This window comes from Patagioenas fasciata, chromosome 5 (genome assembly GCF_037038585.1).
Source record: "Patagioenas fasciata isolate bPatFas1 chromosome 5, bPatFas1.hap1, whole genome shotgun sequence".
In the NCBI taxonomy this organism is placed as follows: domain Eukaryota; kingdom Metazoa; phylum Chordata; class Aves; order Columbiformes; family Columbidae; genus Patagioenas; species Patagioenas fasciata.
The window spans coordinates 31671140-31698377 of record NC_092524.1 but is presented as its reverse complement, the minus strand read 5'-3'; the positions used below and the strand labels follow the sequence as shown (position 1 = coordinate 31698377).

At 35.1% G+C, this 27238-nt stretch overlaps 1 protein-coding gene across 5 annotated transcripts in view; it reads left to right on the top strand.

Moving 5' to 3' along the window:
• The window catches only part of TTBK2 (tau tubulin kinase 2), a 111286-nt gene that overhangs the window by 59213 nt on the left and 24835 nt on the right, over nt 1–27238 (top strand). For all 5 annotated transcript variants that reach the window (XM_071809232.1, XM_071809231.1, XM_071809230.1 and 2 more), the window contains 7 exons: nt 12173–12238; nt 12824–12916; nt 13886–14011; nt 17299–17456; nt 18953–19169; nt 20335–20546; nt 21736–22339. In XM_071809232.1, the coding sequence (XP_071665333.1) occupies nt 12173–12238; nt 12824–12916; nt 13886–14011; nt 17299–17456; nt 18953–19169; nt 20335–20546; nt 21736–22339 (1476 nt within the window). The remainder of the gene's footprint in view (nt 1–12172; nt 12239–12823; nt 12917–13885; nt 14012–17298; nt 17457–18952; nt 19170–20334; nt 20547–21735; nt 22340–27238) is intronic.

Sequence of the window (27238 nt, the reverse complement as noted above, 5' to 3'; positions counted from 1 at the left end):
TGTAATATTCTTGATGTAGGTAATACTATTATAGCATTGTGTGCCTTAGAATACAGATGAAGTGTAGCTATTCTGCCACTTACTCTATGTATTGTATATTAACTCTAAGAGTAATAGGAAATGGTATAACTTGTGCGGTTAAGGTCTTTGGAAATATTGTCACTCTAATGTATAATTCACTATTTACAGTATATAGTTTAGATTTTTTTTCCACCTGTGCATGGATTTATGTGCATTGGAGATTTAATACTATTTTATTAGAATGAAATTGTTCTGAACACCCAAATGCAGTACGTAAGTAGTAAAATATCAATCTCAAAGTATATTTTGACCACATACACTTTTGGGAACCATATAAATATGTGTATAGCTGGGAATGGGATGAAAAATATGGAAACTTGGGCAGTAATGTATATGTATAGGCTTCTGAAACTAGATTTTACATGTTGGGGACAGTACTGGGATGCAGGTATTAGGGATAGTGTTAAAATTAAATTCTTGAATATAAATTGGTGAGGAAACATTGGTGGAAGGAGCTTTATCTGGCGATGGAAAAGATTGGAAGAGAGAAAAATGTGTATGGGAAAGAGAACAGAAACTGCTGGGGATGATGGAGCCTATTACAAGAAGGAAGGAGTAAATAGCAGAAGGGGAATAAACTGTTGGAGAGAGGAAGCCAATAATTGAATTAATGGTATAGATAAGAATTGATTACTGCAAAGAAGGGTAACTAGAATTTAATTTTGGGGAGACTCTCTCTAATCATCAGGCAAATCCATTTAGCAGGATGTAAATTTAGTATATTTATGAGATTCGTAGTCTACTGCTTATTGCTTTTTGAGAGTGTTGTCGAAGGGTTATTTTACCTGCCATTTTGTTTCCCATCATCCTAGTGACAGCTGCAGTAAGTTGTACTACCATCCATGTTTTCTTGAGACAAAGAATAAATTCTCCTCTTTCAGTATAAATGTAACTTCATACAGCCTTCAGTTTACATGTCTCTATTACATGGTGATAATGGAAAGTGAAGATGTCAGCTGCGGTTCAGAAACAGAAAACCTTGAAGGACAAAATCCGAAGGACATTTGTATTCTTAATATCACCAGTGCTACAGCTAGCTCTTGGGCAGTTGTCATCACTCCTGTTTTAAAGTGAATGTTAACCACAACTGTTCTTTAGGGTACTATTAAGTTTAATACAAAGAAAGGAAAATAAAAAAGAAGCTTCTAGTCTTTGCTTTTAAACAGATTAACCTTAAAAATTATTTTGAGGTCATAATTCTTTAAAAGTCCTTAAATTCAACTATCATGAGTTTTGTGGTCTTTTATTTGTGTCAACTTCAAGTTACAAATAGCTGTATTTTATTTGTTTTAGAAAGAAGATAGTATAATATGTGCAAGCAGAGCTGACAGAGCTAGGGAAAAATACAGTGAAAAACTATCCATAAGAAAGTAGTGTGTAGATAAAAGCATTTTATCTAAAATGTCTGTGTTTTTCTACTCAGTATACAGGTCTCACTGACTGGCAGCATAAAGAATTATTCAGATTAACAGCCAGTCCCCTGAATCTGGTGATTTGGGCTCAGCAGAGATGGAGAACTTATTTTGCCCGGTTTGATGCTCAGTTTGGAACATGAGTTTTCTCTTTGCGAGTATCCTAACGAGGGGGTTACAAGGTATTGTGAGGAGACTGTCTGGCCCATAGAGCAGTTGTATTTTGATAAACAAGTCTTTTTAGGCCGAAGGGAGTGTTACCCTATGACTGCTTTCCCCTGTCTCCCCCTCTTTCTTCTACCCTTCCCAGTGACTAGATTTTGGGTCACTCCTCAGTTCCTATTTAAACACAATGAAGAACTTTAACAGAAATCTCACCCTCATAGGTTAGTTTAACATGACATCAGTTTCAGGTGTCTAAACTTCCCTATATTTATTTGAAATAAGTAAAAAAATCAAAATTACATTCTTATACGTTAAGGATCTTTACAGTATTTTGGATCTAACTGCTAGATTTTTTTTTTTAACCTGGTAATTTGAAATCTTAAAATTAGCAAGCTGGGTAGTCCTGATTTAGAACAACATGGAAATGTAGCAATGTTTTTCTGATATGCTTTGCATTAAGGGAGTCACAAAATTCTTACTCTGAACGTTAACAAAAGTGTTCAAATCCAAAGGAGAGAGAGTATCCACCAAATTTTCTGAGGAGTTACCTGTGCTCTTTGCTGGTGACCTGACAGTAACAAAATTGTCTCTGACTTCTGCTGAAGCAGAGGATACACCAGCTGCTGTACGGTCTAAACCTTAGAAAAATGCAGTGAAAGCAATTGTGGATACAAATATTTAGATCTTTTTATTGTCTAGGGAAGCAATTACAAACCTGTTCACATTGAACAATGAACATGTTATTCTATTCAGGTGTTTATGTACAAAATCAGATAACTGCTACTTGCTTTTCTTTGGTGCCCTCAGGTTCTGAGGATTTTCCAGTGGATGAGTTTTTTGTATTTCTTTAAATTTAAGATGGCAGATGGTGTCCTGGAAATATACTTTAAGAAGTTGGATTCTTAAAAAATAAAAATCCCAACAAAAACCCCAAAATAAAACACCCCTCCTCAACCCTCCCCCTCCCCCCCAGCAACCAAAACCAAACCAAAAAAACCCCACCCTGCACATAGATGTGTTGGTAAATATCAAAGTGGAGTATGAAATACATTTTGAAATATTTTGAAATCTCTTGTACTTCAGTTAAATACAGGGATAGAAGGTATATATTTCCTATATATTCATTCTTTAATTTTGTTTTTTAATATCCTGAAATTTGGGAATGGTTGTGCATTTGAGTTGCATGGTGTTTCCTTTAGTATCCTGAATTACCTTAGTTGCTGACGAAGACTAGAGAATACTTCCATCTTATTCTACCTTACCTCCTTGTCATCTTGGCAGAAGAACTGCAAATGGTTTAGTTCTGTGGTTGGAGGATAACATGGTTTTTATGGTACTGAAAGAGTGGAACCTATAGCTTTTAAATGCTTTCTATGGTGGTCAAAAAAATGGGATTATTTTAAGGGCTAAAGGAGTATTGGTGAAACCACACTGTTGTAAGAAAAAAGATGACTGCAAATGTTTTGTCCTGTCTGATGGCAATTTGGACCCACAGACTGCTTAAAGGTGCATGGCTCATATATGCTTCTCAGTCTCCTCTTCAAGTAAATGCTATTATAACGTGATCTGTAAACATTGATATTACATTAAGAAAAAAGTCTTGAAAGTGGTCCACAGATACTACAAACTAAAACTGGTGCAGTTTTATTTCTTTACCTCAGTCCCACTGATATAAATTTTTTGTTAGTAACTACTACCTTGATGACATGTATTTTTTATAAATAAGAATCTAGAAACTGGAAGTTTTTCGAGAATAGTTACTAAACATTGCATGTGGATCAAAATTCAGCTTAAATTGAGACTGCCTATTACATTTAAATGATTTGGAGCACTTTGGTCAACTCCAGAAAATTGTGTAATTTGTCAGGTTTGGGTTTTATTTAAAGAGCAGATACACTGTATCTTCAGCAGTTCCTTGATGCATTCTCTGCTTTGCGTAACACGGATTAAAGCAAAATCCATGGACAGCTAGGACATGTTTTATGACTACAGTATTAAATGGCAGTGGATTACATGAAAAATAATTAAATAATAAAAAAGTTCCAGGGAGCTGTTTCAACTGATAGTGCTCCATATTAAGCATATAATAAATAATTGGCTAAGATGTCTTAACTGGTCTAAAAAGACCTCTCTTCCAAACCTGACTAAAACTGTTGAAAGCAAGATGCTGCAGGGTAATGGTCCATGTCATTTTGCTAAATGTGCTGGCCAGTGGTTGTATCATCCTGTCAAGAAGTATTTTATTGCTAGTATTTACCTTATGTTACCTTTTCTCAATGATGTTCTCTCTAAACCCCTAACAATACATTACATGAGGATGTGATTAGTCAAGAGTTGCATGTTTACACCTAAACAAGTAAAATAGTGTTTATTTTTCCCCTCAAAATTTTCTTGTCTTCCTCAGCTATACTGCCTGTCTCGTATTTAACATGTATTGTCACTTAAAGTTGCAAGGGAAGATTCAAGAGCTGTGACTGTAAAACATTAAAAATAAGTAGTAGTTTTGTACCGAGCTCTATAAATCAGCAGCATGGTGAACAAGAAATTATAAACAAAATAATATTTTAAATCTTTAGCATGTAAATCTTAATCTATCTGAATAAGGTTGTTGCATTCCTCATGTGTTTTACAGCAATCAGCAAAATTAGTTCAGCAAATAAATAAAATAAAAAAATGAAAATAAGCATATAGATAGCAATAGATATGTCTGTGATATAGTTCAACTGCCAAATAGAATGCAGTAGGCTTCTGCAAACAGGGTTGGAAACTATTGACTGTATGTTCTTAGTTTCTAAAATAAATGTTTTTATTAATAAATAATGATTCAAAAGTAGTGTTGGAAGAGAGCACTAGGGTGATTTTTTTGAAAACCTATCTCTTGCTGCTATTGCCTACTTCTGCCTTTCCATGTCTGTAAAATTAAATGTTGTACATTTTGCTACTTTAGAACAAAACATGTCTGAAGAACAAATATTTTAAAAATATGCTTTCAGCTTTTCTTCACTAAATCTGCATCAGTCAGAATACATTACATATATTTTTGGAAATAGATGAGGTTTGCAAGATTTCCTTTTAAATTCTGAGCCAAGCGTTTGGTAATTGATAGCTTGTTAAAAATGAACTACTTTAAAGAAAACAAAGCTTTGTTTCAGAAAATTGAGTTCTGTTGAAGAGTCTAAAATGAATTATTACAGCTTTCTATTTTCTTTATAGCTTTTACTTCTGTAGCAAAGGAATTATTATGTGTTATCAGAGCCATTCAATGCAACACATAAACTTATAGCCTCATTCTTAAATAATCTGTACATACTCATGAATTCTTTCCCTCATTTCATCTAAGTCAAAAAAGACTGAAGCCTGATTCATCTTTATTTTTTTCTTAAATCCCAGGAGAAACTGAAGAAGGTTTAGATTTCTATGTCAAAATGTCCTATATGAAAATGGTTATTTGCTGGAGAGACTTAAGCTTAGAGCCCTTTGTTTTATTTGTTTTATCAGCAGAAATCTGCATGTGTTGGAGGAATTACGACATTTGTCATTTGAAACTCCATTTCTGAGTTAGTGATAACTTTATAGGGAAGGCAAGGTAGTTGTTTTGGAGAGGTTTGTTGAGGCATTATTTTTGAATAAAGAAATTGAAATAACTATGAAATTGTTAGATTTCAAAAGTTTTTGAAGTAATGCATAACTGTGATATACCTACCAGTGATATACTTACGCAGCTATAACGATATAGCTGTTTTATACCTACCAGTGTAGGTATTGTATTTGTCTGCTATAACCTCCTTCAAGGACACAGAGGGAGATTATACCAGGCACAATCTTATGATGTATATATGTAGCATTTTCAGCATCCAGCGAACAGGATCCTCGCATGTGTGATTGTATTACTGACAAAGAAGAAATGAAGGAAATCTGTCTTATAGAGACAGACAGCTGGTGTCTCCTGTGTGATAGCACAAAGTGAAAAAGGGAGGCAGTGAGTTAATGTAAAAGATGAAAAAAGAACATTATGAATTGACCTAGAAGGTGACGCAACTAGAATGGATATATTAATTTCATGTTGTGTGATATTATTTTGTAAGATCTCTATGAAGCATTCTTGCAGTAATTAAATGAAATTTAAAACTTTAAAAATGATGTATGATTATTTCTTTGAGAGAAAGATTCTTTGTGACTTGGGGCTTGGGGTCAAAAATAAAAAGAATATGCAATCTATTAATATCATGCCTAAAGGAACAGGTTGATAAATAGTTCAGATAAGGAAAAAATGTAATTCTCATAACACAATACTTTGTAATTGGTGGGGCATATTGGGTTTTGCCTCCTTTCCTGTGGTGTGTAGAGCACCGATGTTGTATCCAGACAATCATTGAACAATTTAATTTAGAAATTCTGGCCTACTGTCTAGCTGTTCTGTATTCTGATATAGCAGTTCCTTTATTTTCTATAGAACAGATAGATGCTCAGGGAAATGGACTATAACAGTCCTTTAAAAAAAAAAAAACAAAAAAAACCAAAAAACAAAAAACAATCATTTTCCCACTGAGACATGAGGTTATATTTGGAAAAAAAAAAGATTCTATGAATGGTGAAACTTACAGATTTCCTTTGGTTTTGTGTACTACTTCCGTTATGCCCTCCAGATTTCTTAGTATTTTCAGCTTCATACTCCACCCTACCTTTTGACCAGGGTCATGATAACGAAAAGTTGTCATTTCAGCACTAGGCCTGTGCTTACTTGCCATCTGAAGTGCATGCTGATTGACCAGCTGATTGGTGTCTGTTAATGTGAGCCATTTTAATTTAACCTGTGTCAAGGTACTATTTGGGGTTCTGTCTTCAATCATCAATTTTCATTAAACTTGCAGGGACTGAAAGTCTTTGAGAGATGTTCTGTTTGTTTGCAGTGAAAATCTGTTGTAATGCAAAGACAGATGGTTTGGTCCAGTAAAATTTGTTTTGCGGCAAAAATAGAAGCAAATGGAAATCAAAACAGAAACACTGTTTTCTTAATCTTTCTGAGCTATGGACTAAATTCTCTGAGTTATGAAAAATGATTTTGAATAGTTTAAAAGAAAACAAGGAAAGTCTGTTGTTTTATGTACATTAGCTTGCTTGAGCCCTTTTGCTTCCATCCTTAGTTGAAAATAAGTCTACTACTAGATTGATGCAACTCTTTAATATATGGCATTATCATCATAAATGCTAAATACGATATGTACAAAACAATTAAAAATGAAGGTCTCTGTTCTCCAGTCTGCTAAGGGCACAGGCATTCCCATAGTGCAGAACAACTGTAAAATTTTACTTACAGAGATAAGTGAAACAATATTCCTGCTGCCTGGGAAAATTCTCTATCAGAGCGTTAGCTTCTTCCTCTTAACAGTAATCTCTGCTTCAGCTCCTGGTGTCAGAGAAAGAAGAAAAATTGCACAGGGCAAAGCAAACATGCACATGGCAGATTTGTCCCGTGTGATTTTTCACTGCAGTAAGTTCAGGTTTGTGAGAGATACTCAGCAGGTTGTTACCACTTCCAGCCCACCAGACTTTTTGTCTGCTTGTGAATTAGCTTTGGAGCGATTGCTGTTTTCAGCTGGTGCATCACTTTGACTAAGTAAATACTCCAGATTGGAAGCTGAGTAGCTTGGGAGCTGGCTCGTGTATCAAATATTGCTGTCTTGGAGACTGTGATGCTCTTTATAGCACAGGCAGTTGGCGTTAAATTTTCATTTGTCATCACGTCTGTTAGAACTCACAATAGCAAAGTCGAATTTTACTGTTAGATGTTAACTCGGCTTGTTACCCAGCTTCTGCTGAAACTGGGTAGCATAGCATCAGACAGCTGCAATCGATTTTTGGAAATCCCAACTTCTGTTTATGTAGATCTGAGTCCAAATAATGTATCCTACTGACAATTGGTAGGAGATGGGTCAATAAAGAGTCTTAAGTTGCAAGTACTCTTATTAGTATCTGATGTGGTTTTTATATAGAGCTAGAAGTGTGGGTGACAACTAATTGAGATGTATATTATATTGTAATGACAATTATATTTCAACTGCTTGATATTTCTTTACCCAGGTGATCCCTGAATTTTTTATTTACTTCAAACTGGTGCTAACACATGCTAGGCAGTAAATGAAATTGCAAAGCCTATATCCACAAAAAAGGGGGGATGGGAATGTGAATTGTTGAAGCCATGTGGTATGAAAAAAGGTTCCAAAGAATTGGAACTGTCTATGGTTCCAACCCTGGAACCATACTCCTGTTGGGTAAAATAACTAGGAAAGTGACTTTTTTAAAGTGGAAAACATAAGAAAGGAGGATTCTGCCTTTAACAAAGGGAAACAGAGGTGATGTAGGTGGCTGCTTCTCAACCCACCCCCTTATGCGCTTTGGAACTCAGCTTTAGAGGCAGCACCGAGAAGGTCACCTTCACTGCTTGAGCTGGTTTCTTGATCCAAAACCTAAAGACACTTAAGAATTCTCTGCCTGACTGATAGGAAGAACCATGGATGTGTCAGATATAATGTAAAGGACCATTATTGCTGTTTTTTCTTCATATTTATCTAGTTTCTATGACTGCAGTAAAAAGGTTAACTTCGTATGCATGCATCTTCAAAATAATTTAACTTGCATTTGAAGAATTTAGTTATAGTAATCAAATCTGAGACAACTCTGACTTCCAGCTTGCTGCTTGAGCTAATATATTGGAAAAAACTTACGTAAACTGATCCAAACAAGTTACAGTTTTGTAAAAGATTTGTAAATATCTCAGCGTTGCTTTTGAGATGTCGTGTGTCAGATGTCAGTGTGGAAGAACTCTATCCTTCTTAGAAATTATATCCCTTATTCTAATAAAGGAACTAAATAATGGAATCTATATGGCTATTACTAGTAGTTTAATATCTGGGATTTAATGCAAATTTTTCTAGGAATTCTTTTTTTTTCTGCAGAGAGTACAACTCCAGAATATAAGAACTCTTCTTTAGTTTCCTATTTGTTTCCATGCCAGTTCGAGAGTTGTCTATGTCAAAAGCTTTCTTGCTCTATCTGAAGGAAAAACATGGGAACAATAGTTGCCATAAATAAATAGAATGAATGCAAGCTAAGTAAGTTTTTAAATGTGGAAGAGCTGAAGAATGGAATCCACTGCTGAGTGAACTGTTAATGGAACCCTGGAATCAAGATTGCACCCGGATGTGACAATTGCTTCCAGTCTGTGACTGATGAGAAGAAAAAAAGCCCACTAAACTTAAAGGGGAAAAAAAAAAAAGAATGTTGATTATGACATTTGTCAAGGAAAGGAACATAGACATGATCCATTTTAATCAGGGGTGTCAGTGGAATTCACAGGAGTGTTTGAATCTAAGATTCACCATCTCTTTAGTACAAGTGCCCTTTACAGATATATACTCCAAAAATGCTGTAGAGTCTCTTGGTTGTCTTAACAGGTCATCCTTAATGACCAAAAAAAATTGGACTTTTTAAGCTTTTTTTTCTTAACAAGGAAATCTAGTTTGCTTTATGGAAGCTCAATTGCTGTGGCAGCAGCTTTCTTTGATAAGCCATCTGGAAGACAATACTATAAGCAATGTTTCCACAAGGCACTACTTCCCCCCCCACACACCAATTGACAGCAGGTGAGGAAAAAAAAAATGGAGATGTCTAAAAACAAATTAACATGATCAGTAATAGCAGAGGGGGATTTTACTTGAAAAAATACGGTGAAACATTCAAGAAGTTGCTATTATTGCCTGTAATATTTCTCTTTTACTACATGAGCCATTGTGAAATAAGAGCTCTGAAACAGTTTCAGAAGTTTTGCAAATGCTCAGAAGTCTATAAATTTTAGTCTCAATTGGGCAAATCTGATTTGAGCTACTAGAGCCATAATTCATGTTGTTAGTGACACAACAGAATTAATTTATTGTTGTGTGTCATTCTCATACCACTATGAAATAGTGACCAGCTGCGTTACTAAAAGGTATTTCATTGTGTCTTAAAATCTAGTAGAGATACATATACTCTTAAGTCAGATTTATACAAACTACACTTTAGCACAAGAGATTGTAAAAAGATTTAGATGTCCTTTCTGGGGTAAAGAACTTAGAATTCATTTCATGATAAGCTAGTATATAGAAACAACATTCATGTGGTTTGGTTTGGTTTGGTTTGTTTTCCAGCCAGGTGATTCTCAGATAATTGAAATCAACTTAGGGCAAATAATTTCACAGGAATGTCTAGGGATGGCAGTGACTTTAACATTCAAGAGCAATTGAATTGGTACTTAATGAAATTCCTCATATGGGCTTTTCTCCCCCAGGACAGAACTGCAGTAGGTCAGATTGTTAGTTTTTGTAAGCTGGACGGGATAATTTAGATTCCATATTCCATTTCTTACTCTTTATTTCCCTGTCAAGCAACTGGAATGGGTTTTTTTGTTAGTTATCAAGTAGAAACTGAAGTTGTTACCCTAAGAATAAAGCCTCATTTCATCCTAGTTTTCATGTTTTTCATTATTCTCAGAAAAATGGAAACATTTAACTTAGTGAAATAGAATATAGTCCTTCCTTTTTAACATTTAGCCCAGAGGCTGATGATAGTAAGCATTTGGCTTCATCTCCTCAAACTTTATATTCTTGGGATTTCCTGAGTTATTTCCAGGTGTTTTAAAGTTAAGTTCTCAGTGCCCTTCTGAAGAAGTGTTATTCATCAAACTGCATCTTTTTGGAAATTTACCTGTATTTTGTCTTGGCAGCGGTGCTATATTATTCTTGCTTGGATGGTTTGCCAATCTTCAGAATTACTGAGAATGAGACTGAACTCCTTTTTTTTAAAAAAAAAAATAAAATAAATCAGTTTCTCCTGAAATTTAGCAGTTCCAAAGCATTTTGGGCTATTGTTTTTATAATTGCATGGTACTGTGAAATTTCTGCAACTACTGTATTATGCTTCATTTCAGGGTAGTGTTCTGTATGGAATATGACATACTGTCAAGATTTAAGATAGTAACTCAATTGTCTGTCCTGCCTGAACATCAAATATGTTCCAATCACCATTTAAACTTTATGATAATGTGCCAAACCTAACATTTATGGAATTGCGCCTGAGAACCTGTTCCTGATAAGAACATCCTAGAAAATGTTCTGCACCTTAGCTAACACTGGTTCAGATCTCATCGTACCACTCTAACAGACATTGATTATATGGGCTGTTGAATCCTTTTTAAAGATCTTGCTGCATAATCCTGCTGGATTTAATCAATAGGGTTACTGACAGTAATGGCAACTCCTGACATACCGAAATGATATCTCTCAGTCTAGCATCTCTTGGTGGGTAAGAAGAAATTATACGTATATTGTGGAGAAAGACTGAAGTGTTTTATCTTAATAGGGTAGTCATTCTGTATCGTGGTTATCTTTGTGTATATATCAAACCAGACTTTTCAATGTATTGTGCAAAATTTTAAAAAATCTGAAGAATTGTTGTGAGTCTGGGGCAGGCAGGCAGATCACCGATATCCCTTTAAGTACGAGTCAAAGGTGAGGAAGATAATTCAAGTTGCTCAAATTCACTGTTAGAGGAAGCAAAAAGAATTATTGATTGAGAAGATAAGACTGTGTAAAAGAAACCCAATTTAGCAGTTCTGGCAGTTCTTGCTATATAGAATAATTAATGAAGGGGGTAGAATAGATTGGATATCTGTATTAGGCAAAGTAATAACGCCATTATTTGATTTTTTTTAAATTGTATGAATATTATCAATTATATAATTCTTTTTGTAACATTATACTCAAAGGAAAGAAGGATGGAAAAATATATTCTGTGATTATAAACCACCAATTGACCTATGATCATACAATATCTGGAGTGTCAGGGAAGAAAAACTGGTATTCAGAAGTTTGAAAATAAAGAAGTATTTTAGATTGGTGCCTTTAGTGCAGCCCTTGCTATTTATTGCTCAGCCACAGCTTTGAGACTTACCTGTGGCTTTCCCTGCTTTTGGAATTATAAAAACATTTAAAAAAAAAAAAGGTTTGCTGTCAGAAGATAATTCGTGGAAAGGTTGCTAGCACATTTCAACAAATGGCTGGTTGTTATAATATTGCTGTATTTTAGCAAAGTGGAAGCAATAGCTATTGTTTAGATCCTCTCAGAATTTAAAAACTCAAAATAGTTAAAATCAAGAAATAATTTCATTATTGGAGAAAAAAGAGGAATAGTTCTGCCATATAGCTTTTTTGAGGGATGACGTAAACAGGACTTGATACCTGTGAAGAATGAAAACTGACATAAATAAATGGTTTAAAAAACTAAGACATTGATATCAGTTTGTGGTGCCTACTTGATTTCTGCTGAGAACTTGTAAAAAGACAGTGAACTGAAAGAAAACAAAAAGTCTCAAATGATATTTGTTGTGGCTCCATACTCACTTTGTAGATGCCCCGTTCATTAGTCAGAGGGTTTACTTCTGACAATCAGAATCTTTTTCTTTTTCTATTCCTTGGCAGCCACGAGCTGTCGCTGGTTTTCGAGGAACAGTGCGATACGCATCCATCAACGCCCATAGGAACAGAGTGAGTATCTGAATCTCTGTCATAGCAATCTCATGTAGCTGAAAGCAGGCGGTAATGCTGTTGCTATTGATTTCCTTTTTTATTTTCTTATATGTGTATTTATTATGTACAAACTCATACTTCTAAATTTTAAGAAAGGATAATATATGGTAGTCAAGGGTAAAAAAGGTCTTCTTGTAGAAATAAGAGAGGTTTTAATAGTTACCTTTGGTGTTCAATTGTATTGTAAGTTAATAAATTAAAAAGGTGAAGTTACTGAGTTTTATAAAATATGTAATGTCTGGTATGTCATCTTAACCTTATACACTAAAGAAATCTGAATAAAAACCTCTTCCAGTATAGCAATTTGCAATGTTAACACACTTCAGCTTATGTTTTGTTTCTCTGTATCTTCTATGGAAATTCACACATATGTTTCTGCTTAAAATAGTTGCTGGATTTAATTATATGAACTTGTTTTGCAGTGTTGATCATAGTAATTTTTATGTATAATAATTTAAGTCCCCAGGGCACCAAAGAATCTATCTTCCCTTTTGGTTTATAGGTATTTAAAAGATGCATTAGAATAATATTTCTTTTTCACAGGAAATGGGTCGGCACGATGACCTCTGGTCCCTGTTCTACATGCTAGTGGAATTTGTGGTTGGGCAACTGCCTTGGAGAAAAATAAAAGATAAGGTAAACCTAGAAGTAAAACCAAAGAGCATGAGGGAGATTTAATACTGGATTTCAAGTGAATGCTATGATAATGATTCCACTAAGAATCACTGGTTCATTAATTTTAACAGTATATTTTCTAGTGTTTCCTAGTGTTAGTTCTCATTGCTGGTGTCATGGTGTAAAAAGCAATCAAGTTTTATGAACTGTTCTAGGCAGAAATTGTCTTGTGCTTCTAGTTTGCAAATGTTTTAAAAAGCAATAGTAAGTGTATATATGCCACTTACTTAATTTTCCTGTTTTCACTTGAATACTTTTTGATTTCACCTATCACACGTTTAGAATTTCTTATATATTTTTATTATTTTTGAAATTGGCATTTCTTATTTGTTGGTTAATGAAAGTGAATCAGTCAATATGCAATAGTGCAACATCTAATTAGTCTATTATTACTTCTTTCAATTTATTTTGAAATTAAATTGAAACAGGGTTACTCTGATGTGGTTTTTGCGTTGGTAGATGACAATGTGGTATAAAAGTAGCATCTCTTTTTTTGGTTTTGTTTTACTCATCTTATACTAAACAAGGTTTACTAACATTACGCAGTATACTGTGATGACCCTATCTACACCAAGAAGTGACTGAACTTCAGATGATGCAAAAAGATATTTAAATTTTTAAAACATGCTTTTTAGAAGGATTGGAGTGTCTAATGACAGTCCTTGATATCAGGCAGCATTCAAACACAGAAGAAAATTAAATGGTTTTTTATACTGAAGTTGAAGCTTGCGCACTATTTTGCCTGTGTACTGAGGGCAAGGACAGAATCTCTTGCTATCTGATGTAGAATGGTCTTCCTCAGTCTTATTCATTGTCATGTACTTACACATCTTTCTGATGGGTAGTGTATTGAATGGCTGTAAGATACAATGTGAATGTGTTGTAGCAAAGTGAAGGCATGTTTATGTTTGTTGTGTTATTTACTCCTAGGAGCAAGTGGGCTCCATTAAAGAAAGGTACGAGCACAGGCTTATGTTGAAACATCTTCCTCAAGAATTTAACGTCTTTCTGGATCACATTTCTAATTTAGATTACTTTACAAAGCCTGATTACCAGGTAAACATTTTTACTACTTTGTCTTTCTGATTTTTAAGTAGCAGAATTTTATGCTGTTTCATCTTCAGTTTCTTTTGATTTCATTGTGCAGTCTTGGTAGTGATTATGGATTGTGTCACCACGAAGTTATTTTAAGGACCATCTGCAGATACTTTGTGGTTCAAAGATTTAATTCTTTTCCATTTGGGAAGAGTTAAGGCAGTTAAGTTTCTGAAAACAACTGGCAGTTGCTTTGCAGTCAGTATTCTGTTAGGATGAGGAGTTATCCTACGACTGTAGGCTCTAGGGCATGCTTCTTAAGTTAAATTGATCAGACTGTTCTCTCAGTGATAGCTGTTCTGTCAGTTTTACAAAATCTGGAGCTCAGCACCTACAAAATATACAGCTAGAGTGCAACATGCAGACGTGGTGAGGTTTGAAGACTGACACTGCCTACAGAGGTCACCAGAAAACTAGTCATTTTTCTTTGTTTAAGAGAGTATTGCCTGCTGAAATAGATAGCCTCAGCTCAGTGATAACGTGATAGATGCTGAGAGGACATGCTGTAGAATATGTGTCTTATTCTGTGTTGACCCATGATTTAAAAATAAAACTCAAAGATAGAAAATTGTTCTATACCAGTATGTGGAAATCAGCAGAGGAGAGGTCAGGAAAAACAGGGAAAGAGAGACTGAGAGTTTTTTCAGTCTCCCAAACTGATCTAAGGTTACACCATGACAAATTGTCCCTGTGTGCCTTCCCTCTGGCTCACATCCTCCTGTCAGCTTCCCGCTTGCACTGCCTGTCTGCCACTGGGCATCTGTTCAACTCACTAATTCAGCAAAACCAGAAGGAATTGGTTCAGCTGAATAAATAAATCATTCTGACTAATTCTGGAATTGTAACTTCGATAAAAGTGATTTCTGTGCTTTACTTGGTAAGATTAACAGGGAAATCAAGATACATAAGATTCAAAATAAGAACTGTAAATCTCAAGGGATAACTAATTTCCTGTTAGCAAGGGAATTTCTCTAAAAGTACCGGTATGTTCTGCACATTTGAAAAAACCAAAACAACTATTTTCTTGCAAAAATTTGAATGTAAAAAATATCTTAGTAAAATATAGAGAATGTTCAGCGTTCCTGAAAAATAAATATCTTGATTTTTTTCCCCCTTTTTATTACAAATTTCCATAGAATTTATCCTATAGTTTGCAATTAAATGAGGTAAATGATGAAGAAAGTTTTTAGTGTTTTGTGTGCCTAGTTATAAAGATGAATCAGATTTTTTTTCTTCTGTGGTAAAAAAATTACTGATTGCAGAAATTTTAATGTTGCACAGAAAAGCCTTGATTGTAGGCTGGTAAATATGTTTTATTTACATGATATACCCTGAATGATAAAACATGTACATAGGCATGGAATCACAGAATCATAGAATGGTTTGGGTTGTAAGGGACCTTAAAGATCATCCATTTCCAGCCACTCTGCCGTGGGCAGGGACACCTTCCACTAGACCAGGTCACTCAAAGCCCTGTCCAGCCTGGCCTTAAACGCTTCCAGGGATGGGGCATCCACAGCTTCTCTGGGCAGCCTGTTCCAGTGCCTCACCACCCCCATGGTGAATAACTTTTCCTTATATCTAGTATAAACTTACCCTCTTTCAGTTTTGAGCCATTACACCTTGTCCTATCACCGTATGCCCTTGTAAAAAGTCCCTCTCCAGCTTTCTTCTAGGTCCCCTTTATGTACTGGACATTTTGCAGATTTTTGCAAAACCTTTTCCCGTGGTCTGCCTGTATCTAGCATAGCAGATGCACTCAGGGGTTAACATGATACCAGGACTCTTAACTAGTGTTTGTTCTAGCAATGTTATTCATATCTTAAATATGTATTGTTCTTTGCTCGTATTTATGGTTAGGCATGGAACAATGATGTACATGGTCAAGATCCCTTCTTTGAAGTGTTTACAGTCTAAAAAGTTAACGATATAGGCCCAGAATCCACATTTGGTTTGGCAATATCGCATATGTTTATTTTATTCAGGTATTTAGGCACATATTGCCTCAGCTTCCTGACCTCATTAAGCAATTGAGTTTGTATTTGCATTATAGCAGAAATTGTAGGAAAGATTTAAAGGAGAATAACCTTAAAAATGACTTCAGAGAGACTGCTTAAGGTTTACAGGAAGTGGAGAATAAAGAAAAGTACGTATGGGACAGAGAGTGAACTATGGCTTTGTGCACTTCAGTAGGGTTTCCAAACTGACTGGGATAGATCACACACCAAAGGTTCTTGAGAGTAAGGATAAAATTGATATGACCACTTTATACAAATAAAACGATCCGAACTTCCCATCTATTTTAAGTTGCCACAGGGTACATATTTTTAGAAGAGGCCAGAGAAAAATTTTTGGCATCCTTGGTTGGAAGAAAGAATGAAAACTAGAGTTTTAGGGCAAGGAAAAAAAACAACAACAACAACAACAACAAAAAACAAGCAAAAAACCAAACCAAAACACAAAAAAACAAAAACAAAAACCCAAACAAAACAAAACAACAAAAAAACCCCACATACAAACAAACAAACAAACAAACCCTGATTAATTTTAGAAATGTTGTAGAGAGATAGATGATGTGATATGGATACAACCTCCTCACCAGTGACTAGAATGAGACAAAGTTTTTTCCTTCTCTGTCATGGACACAAATTGTTCTAGATGCTTTTTCATAGCATAAAGTGAGGATAGAAAACTTTCGGTGTGTCGTTTCTGTGGGATGAATGTCAGTATTGGATAAAGTAAGTAATACATGGTTTAAAATGACAGAAATGTAAGAATTAGCAGATCAGTATCCTTCCCTATGTACTCGTTATTAATTTCCTTGGTTTCTAATGGCATTGCCAAATATATTCTTTTATCTTCTGCTGCTGGAGAACCATTGGATGCTATTCTGCAGCAATGTAGTTGTACCTTCATGTGTGTGCGTGAGTGTGTGTCTTTCTGTCTTTTTATGGAAGACTATGATGTATCTTTGCCTCTCTTTACTCATAAAAACACAAATGTGTTTTATTTTGTGTTTTTGTGGTTGTGGCTTTTTTTTCTTTTTAATAAAACAGAATTTTGCATATCTTAACTTAGAAATGTTGGAAAATAAGAAATTAGTATAAAGAACTCTTCCAGGTTTTTCGGAAAATTGTTAGTGAAAATCTTAAAGAAGAGACATGTTGAAGTATTAAAGGAGGATACTTCTTAATTGCTTGGTCTCTTAGACAAAAATGAAGCTTATTAACTTTTTTCTTAATTTTTAGCTTCTCATGTCAGTGTTTGACAACAGCATGAAAACATTTGGGGTTATTGAAAGTGACCCATTTGACTGGGAGAAGAGTGGAACTGATGGCTCTCTGACAACAACAACAACTTCAACCACACCTCAGTTACACACTCGTCTTACTCCGGCTGCAATTGGGTATGTGTGCGCGCTGTGATCCCTTAAAAAGCAGCTGCAGAGTACCAAAGGGAAATTATCTCCATAATTTATTTTTTTCTGCAGGATGTTGAATAAATAGAGGAATGGAGGTTTGGGAGTATTTGAAATATTTCCCTTTTTAGGGTTCCTGTTTATATTATCCTGACAGATCAGCACTGCAGTCCTAAATTTATAGCAATAAAAAATAGTAGCTCAGGAAATAGCATGTAAATTTGCTAGTCCATCCTTAGCTAGATCATATTTTGTGAAACCAAATTATGTGTCCTGATTTTAACTGCCTGGAAATAAATCTGTTGTCTTCTGTAAGCTTTGAATAAACTACAAGCTGCAATTTCCTTACAACTTTGAAAAATGAATGGATCTTTATAGGAAACTTGGAAATAGATTTTGGTCATGTTTAAAATAACATTAAACGTGGTCTTTGAGACCTTCTGTAATTAAATTGGATAAAGTGCAATGTTTAATAATACCCATACTCATCTCAGGGAGCTGGAGAATTTAAGAGGTGTTTATAGGTGAAGAGGAAGATTTTGTGCCTGTTCTAGGCCTTAAGTAGATCAACTTTTTATCTAAGATTCATGAAGGTTGTGATGTAGGAGTTTTGACACTGTAGTGTGGCTGAAAAATGCCAGAATTTCATGTAGAATGTGTTAAATTCCCAGTAGTTCAAGGTAATTAAAAAAAAAAAGTGCTAAAATAAATGTCAGTGGAGACATTAACTGGTGTTAATATTACATGGGTGTACAGCGTGCAACACCAAACACACTGAAGTTGACAATGATTCTGCATATGATTCTGTCCCATTATCACACTGAGCATCACACTGGAGTTATTGATAGTCTTGGCTGCAGTTAACAATTTTGGAACTACAGGACTTTAATTAAAATGTAATGACTTGTTAGCAGTAAGTTATGTTTTGATTATCAACAATTGGACCAAAACAGCACTTTGATAAGGATAGTGATTAAAACTGCATTTAGTTTGCTGAGTGATCTCTCTTCCTCACACAGTATGTTTTGTTATTCTACCAAATTTTTCGGAAAAGGAAACTATATTATGAAAGTTGCAATTAATGTTTTTTAATAGAAAAACATGTATAGAAGAGTTAGGAGTGAAACTGAGCCTGGACATGATGTCTAACAAATTTTCTCAGAAGTTGCTTCGAAAATATTTTAAAAAAACAGTTTCTAAGTGATTTGATTTTTATTTCTTTTTTTTTTTTTTCTTTTTATTTCTGCCTTTTGTTATGTGCCTAAATTAAAGAGACATAAATTGTGAAAGCCAAGAAGTGGGTTTTTTAATATTAAATAATTTACAAGACTTCGTTTTCTACAGAAGCGTGCTTTTGCTTGTCATGTTTTCTTTCTTTCTTTTAAAAACAGAAAATAATTTAGAGTAGAAAATAATTTCAAGAAACACATTAGAGTCCCCAAATTTTTACCTTTCTGTTTTTTTTTTTTTAACTACTTTTGTAGAATTGCCAATGCAACTCCTATCCCAGGAGATTTGCTGCGAGAAAACACAGATGAAGTCTTTCCTGATGAACAGCTCAGTGATGGAGAGAATGGTATTCCAGTTGCTGTCTCACCAGAGAAACTACCTGGATCCCCTGGGCATCAGCGTCCTCAGGAAAAAGATGTTTGGGAAGAAATGGATGCAAACAGAAACAAAATAAAACTAGGGATCTGTAAGGTACTTACAAATCTTCATTGTGAAGATCATCTTTGAACATTTTCCTGTCCTTATAGTGCACATAAGATATAATTTATAATGCAGTCTTCCTGCATTTATTAACCAGAATAGTCTAAGAAAACAAGATTTTTGGTAGACCTAACACATTTTATTAGAGTGATTTATATATTGGAACAAGTGGATAAGTTTTTGGGCCTTGTGATGCCTTATTAGGTCTTTATGATGAGTAGTAGATTGCTGATTGACATTCTTTGGAATTTATTCATATTTGTGTTCTTCAGACATGATTTTGATTCTTGCTTGCTGAATGAAGCCAAAGCAAATTTCCTGCATCTTGCACATGTAGAAGTTAGATAGTGAATAGTTAGATAGTTAGACATGAAGAGGGATCTACTACTGAAACGTTCTTTAGCTAGGAGAGCTATCTCGTTTTGAGGCTGTTACTTTTTTTACTAGAAAAGTGTATTGTGGGAAAGAATAAGGCGTGGGGCCTCTTCTCAAATGTGCTTATTTGTTTGTTTGGGTTGTTGTTGTTGTGGGTTTTTTTCCTTTTTAACCAAACAGGGAAAAAGGATAATTGCTCTGATTTAAACAAAGGCAATTTATACTAATTTTACCCATTGAAACTAAGGATGATCATGATTTCCCAGCTCTAAATCCTGTTCAGTTAGTATGCAAGATGGAATGCGGTTGGACTAAAACGTAGTTCTAAGTCACGGAAATATCTAGTAGGTTTAGTGTATACCACTGTTAAATGCTCCAGAGAATCATAAAGACAGCTTGGAAACTATTCTTTAATAAGAACACTTGACTGTAAAGCAGACTGAAGATGCTACCAAGTGCCAGGTTTCAGACTACTCTTAAAGAAAATTTCAGAGATGGGTGTGAAATATCACAGCGAATTTAAGTGTATTACAGGGTTTTTGAGACTCTTATTCTCAGACCATCCCAGAACTAGTATATTACTAGTATTTTATCTGTTGTAGGTGTGTGCTGAAGAGCGTATCTAAACTACCTTAACTATGGCATGAATTTAAGGACAGTCTCAAATACAGATTGGCTTAATACTGGCTGAAAACCTGGATGGTATTTACTGTATACTGCCTTGTCTTACTCTGTTTTGCTGCTCCTAGTGAGTGACGTTTTTATGTGACTTTTTGCACAGGCTGCCACAGAGGAAGAAAACAGCCATGGGCCAGTGAATGGAATGCTTAATGCACCAAGTCTTGGTTCTCCGATTCGTGTCCGCTCAGAGACCACCCAGGTAGACAGAGATGTTCCACTGGTGCGAAAGCTGCGTTCAATTCACAGCTTTGAACTGGAGAAGCGCCTGACGTTGGAGTCAAAGCCAGACACTGATAAATTTCTTGAGACCTGGTAAAGAAATTATTTTATTTTTATGCTTAGATCTCTTCAGGGTATGTAGCTAAGATGCTATCATCTTTCCTCTACTGTGTGAAAACCAGGAATGGAGTTGCTGAGTTATTCTTGTGCAAGCTACATCGAAGTATTTGCTATGTTAATAATATTGCTCAAGTAATGCATTTCACCACTTGACAGCTTCTTTAAAAAAAAAAATTAGTGCTACTCTACAGTTAAAGTCAGACTTCCACACTTGAGAATTTTTGATTTCAAGACTTAGTGGTATAACATTGATGTGTATTACTTTTTTCTTCAGTGGGACGCTCTTGACAGTCAATACAACTCATCCTAAATAAGAACAATGACATCGGCTTCTCAATAGATGCAACATGAGATTAGATTAAATGGCATGAGAAGGATAGTTTAGAAGAAGTGGAGTTATGAAGTAAAGTTAGAAATCTACCTGCAGTTTTAGTTATGCCCAAAGGTGTTGCATGAACATAAAAAAAATCTTAATAGAAGGCAGAGGTCTTAAAGTGGAATTTGAAAGTAGAGAAGAGACAGATGTATGAGAACAGATTCAGTCAATTTACCTATGTATAGAAAGAATAATAGGAGAAGGGCACAGTGAAATCTGACTGAAAGGCAGAGACAGAGTGGGAACAGGAGAAGACAGCTGAGATTATGGCAATGGCAAAATCCTTTGAAATGCATCATAGAGAGCTTAGGAATTCGAATTTGGTGAAGAAAGTTATGCAAAGCATAAATAAGGAATCAATCAAAACAATAACGTTCTTCTTGAAAGCATTTACTAACTGCTGCTAGAGACATCTCTTTCTTCTGTTCTGCTTTGAGTCTCTGCATTGTAGCACAGATTAGGTACAGTGGATATGTGGTGGTAGCCTCACCGCTGAATTGGTATCCACTCACTATTCTCCTTTCTGGTAATTACATTTACAATACGACATGATACATTACAATTACATTTAGGATATATGCAAATTTGTAAGACCATATGCCCATTTTTACTTGACATCACAGTTATATGTCTCAAATTGTGGATCTCCAACTATTGTGGTTTGTTCTAAAATAGTACAAGAAAATTTTATGTAAATCTAGTTTTCCTCCACTGAAAAAACTCAAATGTAGCTTACATTATTTAGTTAGTTCTTAACTAATTCAGATGTTACCTTCTTTTCTTCAGTTTGGAGAAGGTGCAGAAAAACTTGAATGCTGCGACAGAGACTCCTGTTGCTGCTGTTCCTCCCCTTTCTCAGAAAATGCCCATTCCTGCTCCTGTGGCTGCCCGCACAGACCATGTTTGGCACTATGATGAAGAATATCTTCCAGATGCTTCAAAACCTGTGTCAGCTAGTTCTCCGGAACATGTTGATGGTGTTGTTAGCAATGGATTTGTAGCTGTCAACTTAAGCTCCTGCAGGCAGGAGGTTGATTCTAAGGAATGGGTGATAATAGATAAGGAACGGGACTTGCAGGACTTCAGGACAAATGAGGCTTTAAGGCACAAAACAACTGGAAGTCCCTCAGATGAAGAGCCAGAGGTACTACACGTTCTAGAGGAGACTCCTCCAGAAGAGCAGCCCAGACAGGGTGGTCAGGTAGGACACAGTGTCCATGCCAAGAACCAAACTTCAGGCGTGGAGTTTGCTCTAGCCGTGGAGTGTCATCCTACTGCTTCTGAACAGCTTACAGATAAATTGGAACTTCTGTCCGGAGCTGCTGGACAGCTTCTTGCAGCCACACCTACAAGTCCTATGGAAGCTCAAGCAGAAGGAGCACTCACTCCGGTAAGAGAAATGGTCGCTGTTTTATTGAACCTTTCTTTATTCAGAATTATATGAGAAGATAGCAAGGGAAAAGGCAGTGTCTAAAATAAAATAATGTAGCAGAAATTCCTAGTTTCATCAGGGCTTGGACTTGATTCCTGAGGAGAGATCTTCCATAGTCTGTTATATGAGTGTTTACACGCTTCCGTGGACATGACTGTAAGTTCTGCAATTATGATCCACAGAACTGGCCTCATTTAAAGACAAGCAAACTTATATATACTTGTATCTATAAAGAAGCTCCTTATGCAGTGATTCCTAATCAGTGAGATACACATGCAAATATATGGTTTTGATATTTGCAGTACATAAACATAAAATTACAATGAGTCTGTAAAGTACTGTGTTACAATGTTCCTTTTATTTCAGGAAAAGGCTAACTGAAATTAAAGACAGGGAGTTATTTTCTCTCACCATCATTGATGTAGTCTTTTCTTTTGAAATTCCCTTTTGTTTCTTCTGAAATTTTTAATGGTTCTTATACAAACAATTGGTTGGATTTTATAAATTGTTGCTACTTCTCACTTCCAAGATAATGTTGCAACTACTGTTTTGCTCCCGGAGTTTTCTTTTCACTAAGACAGATGACTTTGCTTCCATTGCATTCTCTTCTTTTTGTGTTTCTCTGTCTTTTCTAAAGAATTCTCATTTGTATAGGTTTTGAACATTTACCTTTTTTCTCCTCTGTCACTGACTGTAAACAAAGACTTCTTTGGCTTTACTTCAGGAGGAAGTGAGACTAATGGTTAAATGATTGGGAATCAGCTCCTGGGTTTATTTCTCCCCTTTTCTCGGTATTGCATCATCTGTGATATAAAGGACAATTCTTTCAAGCTCCTTTCAGCCAAGAAACCTGGCTATACTTCTACCTCACTTATCACTACTTCTTATGAAAGTCACAGGCAGCTCATTAGAAAAAGAAACTTCCACACCTTATAATAAATGAGTGGTTGGTGAAAATACTCGTTATGGTGAAAATGAGCTACTCAATGTAATTAACTGTAGCTGAACAGTAAAATTTCAAATACAGAAGATTTTATCTTTCACACAAGGTTATATTTAGATGTCATACTTTGTGAATTATGTAGTTTACACAAGATTCATTTTCCATGATCCAAAATGGAGATCTCTGTTAAATGGAAGATTTTTGAGATTTAAGTTGAAATATTAGTTGCATGAAAAGAGTTTTGATGGGTTAGAAACTTGTAAAGGTGAAAGAATAATTTCAATTGCTTGGTTGTTTTCAGTTGTTCAATTTTTATGTTTTAATATTAGTTTTAGTAAAAGATATAGGAAAGAGCAACATTTAGTCCTGTACAAAATACTAAGTATCAGTTGTTTTTATTTCAAAAGCCATTAAAAAACAGCTTGTAATTTTGTATGCAAATGCACTATTCCATTTTATACAATCTTGAGTTTTTGGGGAAACAGCTATTTTACTTAAAACTGAAAGTAGAGGTGATACAAGTATCATGTTGGACAGTGCAAGTCATGGGCAATATCTTTATCTAGAAAGGAAGAAGCTTCTGAGCAGGGGAGCAGAAATAATTATAAACAAGGTAAATTAATTATAATATGTCTTGGAAGCGATGCTGGTTGAAGTAGATATGAGTGAGATTATATTTTAGTTTGGTTTTGCAAGCAGGTAAAGGATATTTGTTATGACCTACCTCAAAAATGGGGGAAATTAATATGGTTTATATTTTCCTGAAAGGACAAGTAGTGCTGAGAGGGCAAGATCAATGGCAGGAAGAAGCTTGCTGTTTTAGAGGTCAATTATGTGGAACTGAAAATATAGACTGAACTGGGAGTTAAAAAAATAGAAATTATTTGGCTGATTTAGAAACTGGGAACAGTATGTCTATGCAGTGTGTCTGTTCCGACTGTGATGGCAATTTCTGGTAGTCTTCCATCGACTTCATTAGCCCTTGAAAGCCAAACAAAGCCCAGGAGGATATTTAGGGGTGAGTTGTTCTTTCTGTCCTTTGTTGATAATAAAATAATATACTTAAATATTCCTTGAGGTGGGTACTGGAACTTAGCTGTTGTGAGTGTCTTAGTTGTTTCACAGGGAGTGTGTGTGTACATACACACACATATATATATATATATACCTCTTCATACAGTAGTTCTCGGTTCCAGAGTCTTGTTGACCTCAGGGAGCTGTTTGGTAGAGTCCTTTTCCTTCTTCCTCAAAGCATTTACCCACCTGAAACTGTTCTTTGAATGCAATCCTTATTTGTGGATCAAATGTGTTTGTTCTTTATTAATGTTATTAATGTTAGCTTCTTCCTGACAATACAAATAAAGAGCAAAGGGTCAGATTTTACTTTTTTGCTGATTTAATTATATTGCACCTGCTACCTAGAGCAGGCTTGGATCCAAGAACGTAAGTTTAGGACCATAAATCAAATGACTAAAGTGTTATTAAAAGGGGCTAAGAATAGAGATTGAAAATTTAGTAGTATAATAGCTTAATATAATTTCTGAACAGTTACTCATTTCAAACAGCTTAAAACAATAGGACATGTTGGCATTCATGGTCATCGTGCTTATGAATACACCTCCCATATGGAATTCTAGTGACCTCTTCCAATATCATGTAGGCAAAAGTATGATGAATTATGTTCCTTTATCTTATTCTGGTGGATTCGTTAAATATGCAAGCAATTACTTCAGTGGTGAATGAATAAAATAGTTTTTCATTTTATTTTATTTTTTTAATTTGCTGATTCTTTTTATTCTTTATTTCTTTCAGGGCTTTACTGCTCACTATTTAAGCAGTAATTAGTAGCAAGGATATTTCTGTGTGAGAAACTAAAGGTTCATATACTCATCCATAATTTTCTTTGCTCCTAAAGGAGAGAAATCACTGGTCTGCAGCCCCTCCATTTGTAGACAGATGTTCTTCCTGAAATTGTGTGTGTATGTGGATTTCCTGTAATTGATGATAATATGATTTCTTACCTGTTTCACACAACATCAGCATTCTAATAGGAATGTAAAGTTGTAGCAGTTCAGGAAGGAAACTTGAACTCAAAAAATAAGAGAGAAAAATGTGTAAGTTATTTGCTTTGGGATGAGCAAGTTTCAGGCATAAAAAATTACAGCAAATTATGCTGTTATGAAAAAAACCTTATCGGTAGGAGAATGACTTTTCATGTTATCAGTCATGGTTTTCCAGTTGAAATACAGATTATGTGTACTACCAGCAAATACCAGTTTGATCTGACTCAGTGATGGGCACATGGTCACATTTCTGTATGTATGCTTACCTGATGCTCTCAGAATGGCTTTATGTTGACTTTGGCTGCAGGAGGACAGATCGTACCTGATTCGCTGTAATATCTGCTGGTACGAAGTTAATCTGTTAAAAGAATTTGAACTGAGCCAGATTAATGGTGAATTTACTGGGGCAACACTTTGCATCATGCAGCTCTGTTTTTCTTGACCTAGTACAAAGAGCCTAAAGCTGGACTTGCTATGTTGTTGAGCCATGGCCTCATTGATTTACTATGTTTGTATTGAATTGCAGCAAACTCCATACAGTGCATGTACAAAACTTTGCAACATATATTTATCAAGCAGATATTTCAACAAAGAAGTAATAATGGAGCTGAAGTAATCCAATATGTAACAGCTAATTCCATTTTCATTGTCAGTTTAAATTAAACAACAGTTTGCTCTGGTCACACTTGGTTGACAACCTAATATCATGTATATATATGTATATATATTGCATGGTTATAGAAGAAGTTTGACTGTGTGAATCTACTTATTTTCATTATTTAGAGGTATTGTTGAAATAAGCATTTTGTACATTGAGGTACTATTATATTTTAGCAAAAACCTGCTCTTAAGTGCCCATTTATTTCCAATTTCTAAGTTGTTTAATTTTCTTGTACTTTCCATCCTCTGTTGCTGCTTTCATGAGACACTGGAAATACTTATTTTTCCAGTTGAGAGACAGCTATGCATTGTGGGAGCTGAAGCTTCAGGATTGACACAATTCAAAATACCTTTTCCTTGGAAACTGAAATGCTTGCTAGGTGCTCTCTGATTCCAAGGAATACAGATTAGAATTGCAAATACCATGTTAGGAAACAGAAAATCACCTTCATCAAGCTTGCAAAAGGTTTCTATATCTTTGCTTTCATGGTTTTATCTAAATATACTTGGAAGAAAGATTTGCAAACTGTATATAGCAGTCTCATTTACAGGTATTTAGATATGTCACCATCAGATATCTATTCAACACCTTAAAAGGTCTTGTAAAGAATCAGTTGATTTCAGAGCTGTACGTCAAAGTTATACGTTTATTAGAATCATCAATAACCAATTGGAAAATGTACTTTCTCTAAAATTATTGGTTTGGAACACTTTGACTTTACAGTTCCTTTTCTTTTTTTTCTTTCTGTTCTTTTCTAAATGTCTGAGGGATGTAGTTCAAGATGAAGCAATTGTTCATGGATTTTCCAGGCCAGTATATCCTTATAGTTCAATCCTATGTTTAGGGAATTTCAACAAAACTTTTTAGTACTAATCTCACTGATTAATCTGTCAGTTATATTTCTTAACAGCCGTAGTTGTACAGTCACATTTGTCAAGTCTGCAGTGGTTGTATATGCTAAAAATGTAGTCATCTCAGAAAGCAACATTGTTGCACAGGTGTGTTAAGCGTTTGCAAGGAGCAGTCATCACCTGCTTTATGTACAGGATGTCCTTGGAACAGACTGTGTTAGTTTCTTAAAATTACCCTAGATTGTTACTGGCTGAATGAATGAAGGTAGGAGCCAGCTAAAGACTGGATGCTTACTTTTTATTTTGATACTGGCTGTTTAAAAATCGATGGGAAAATGT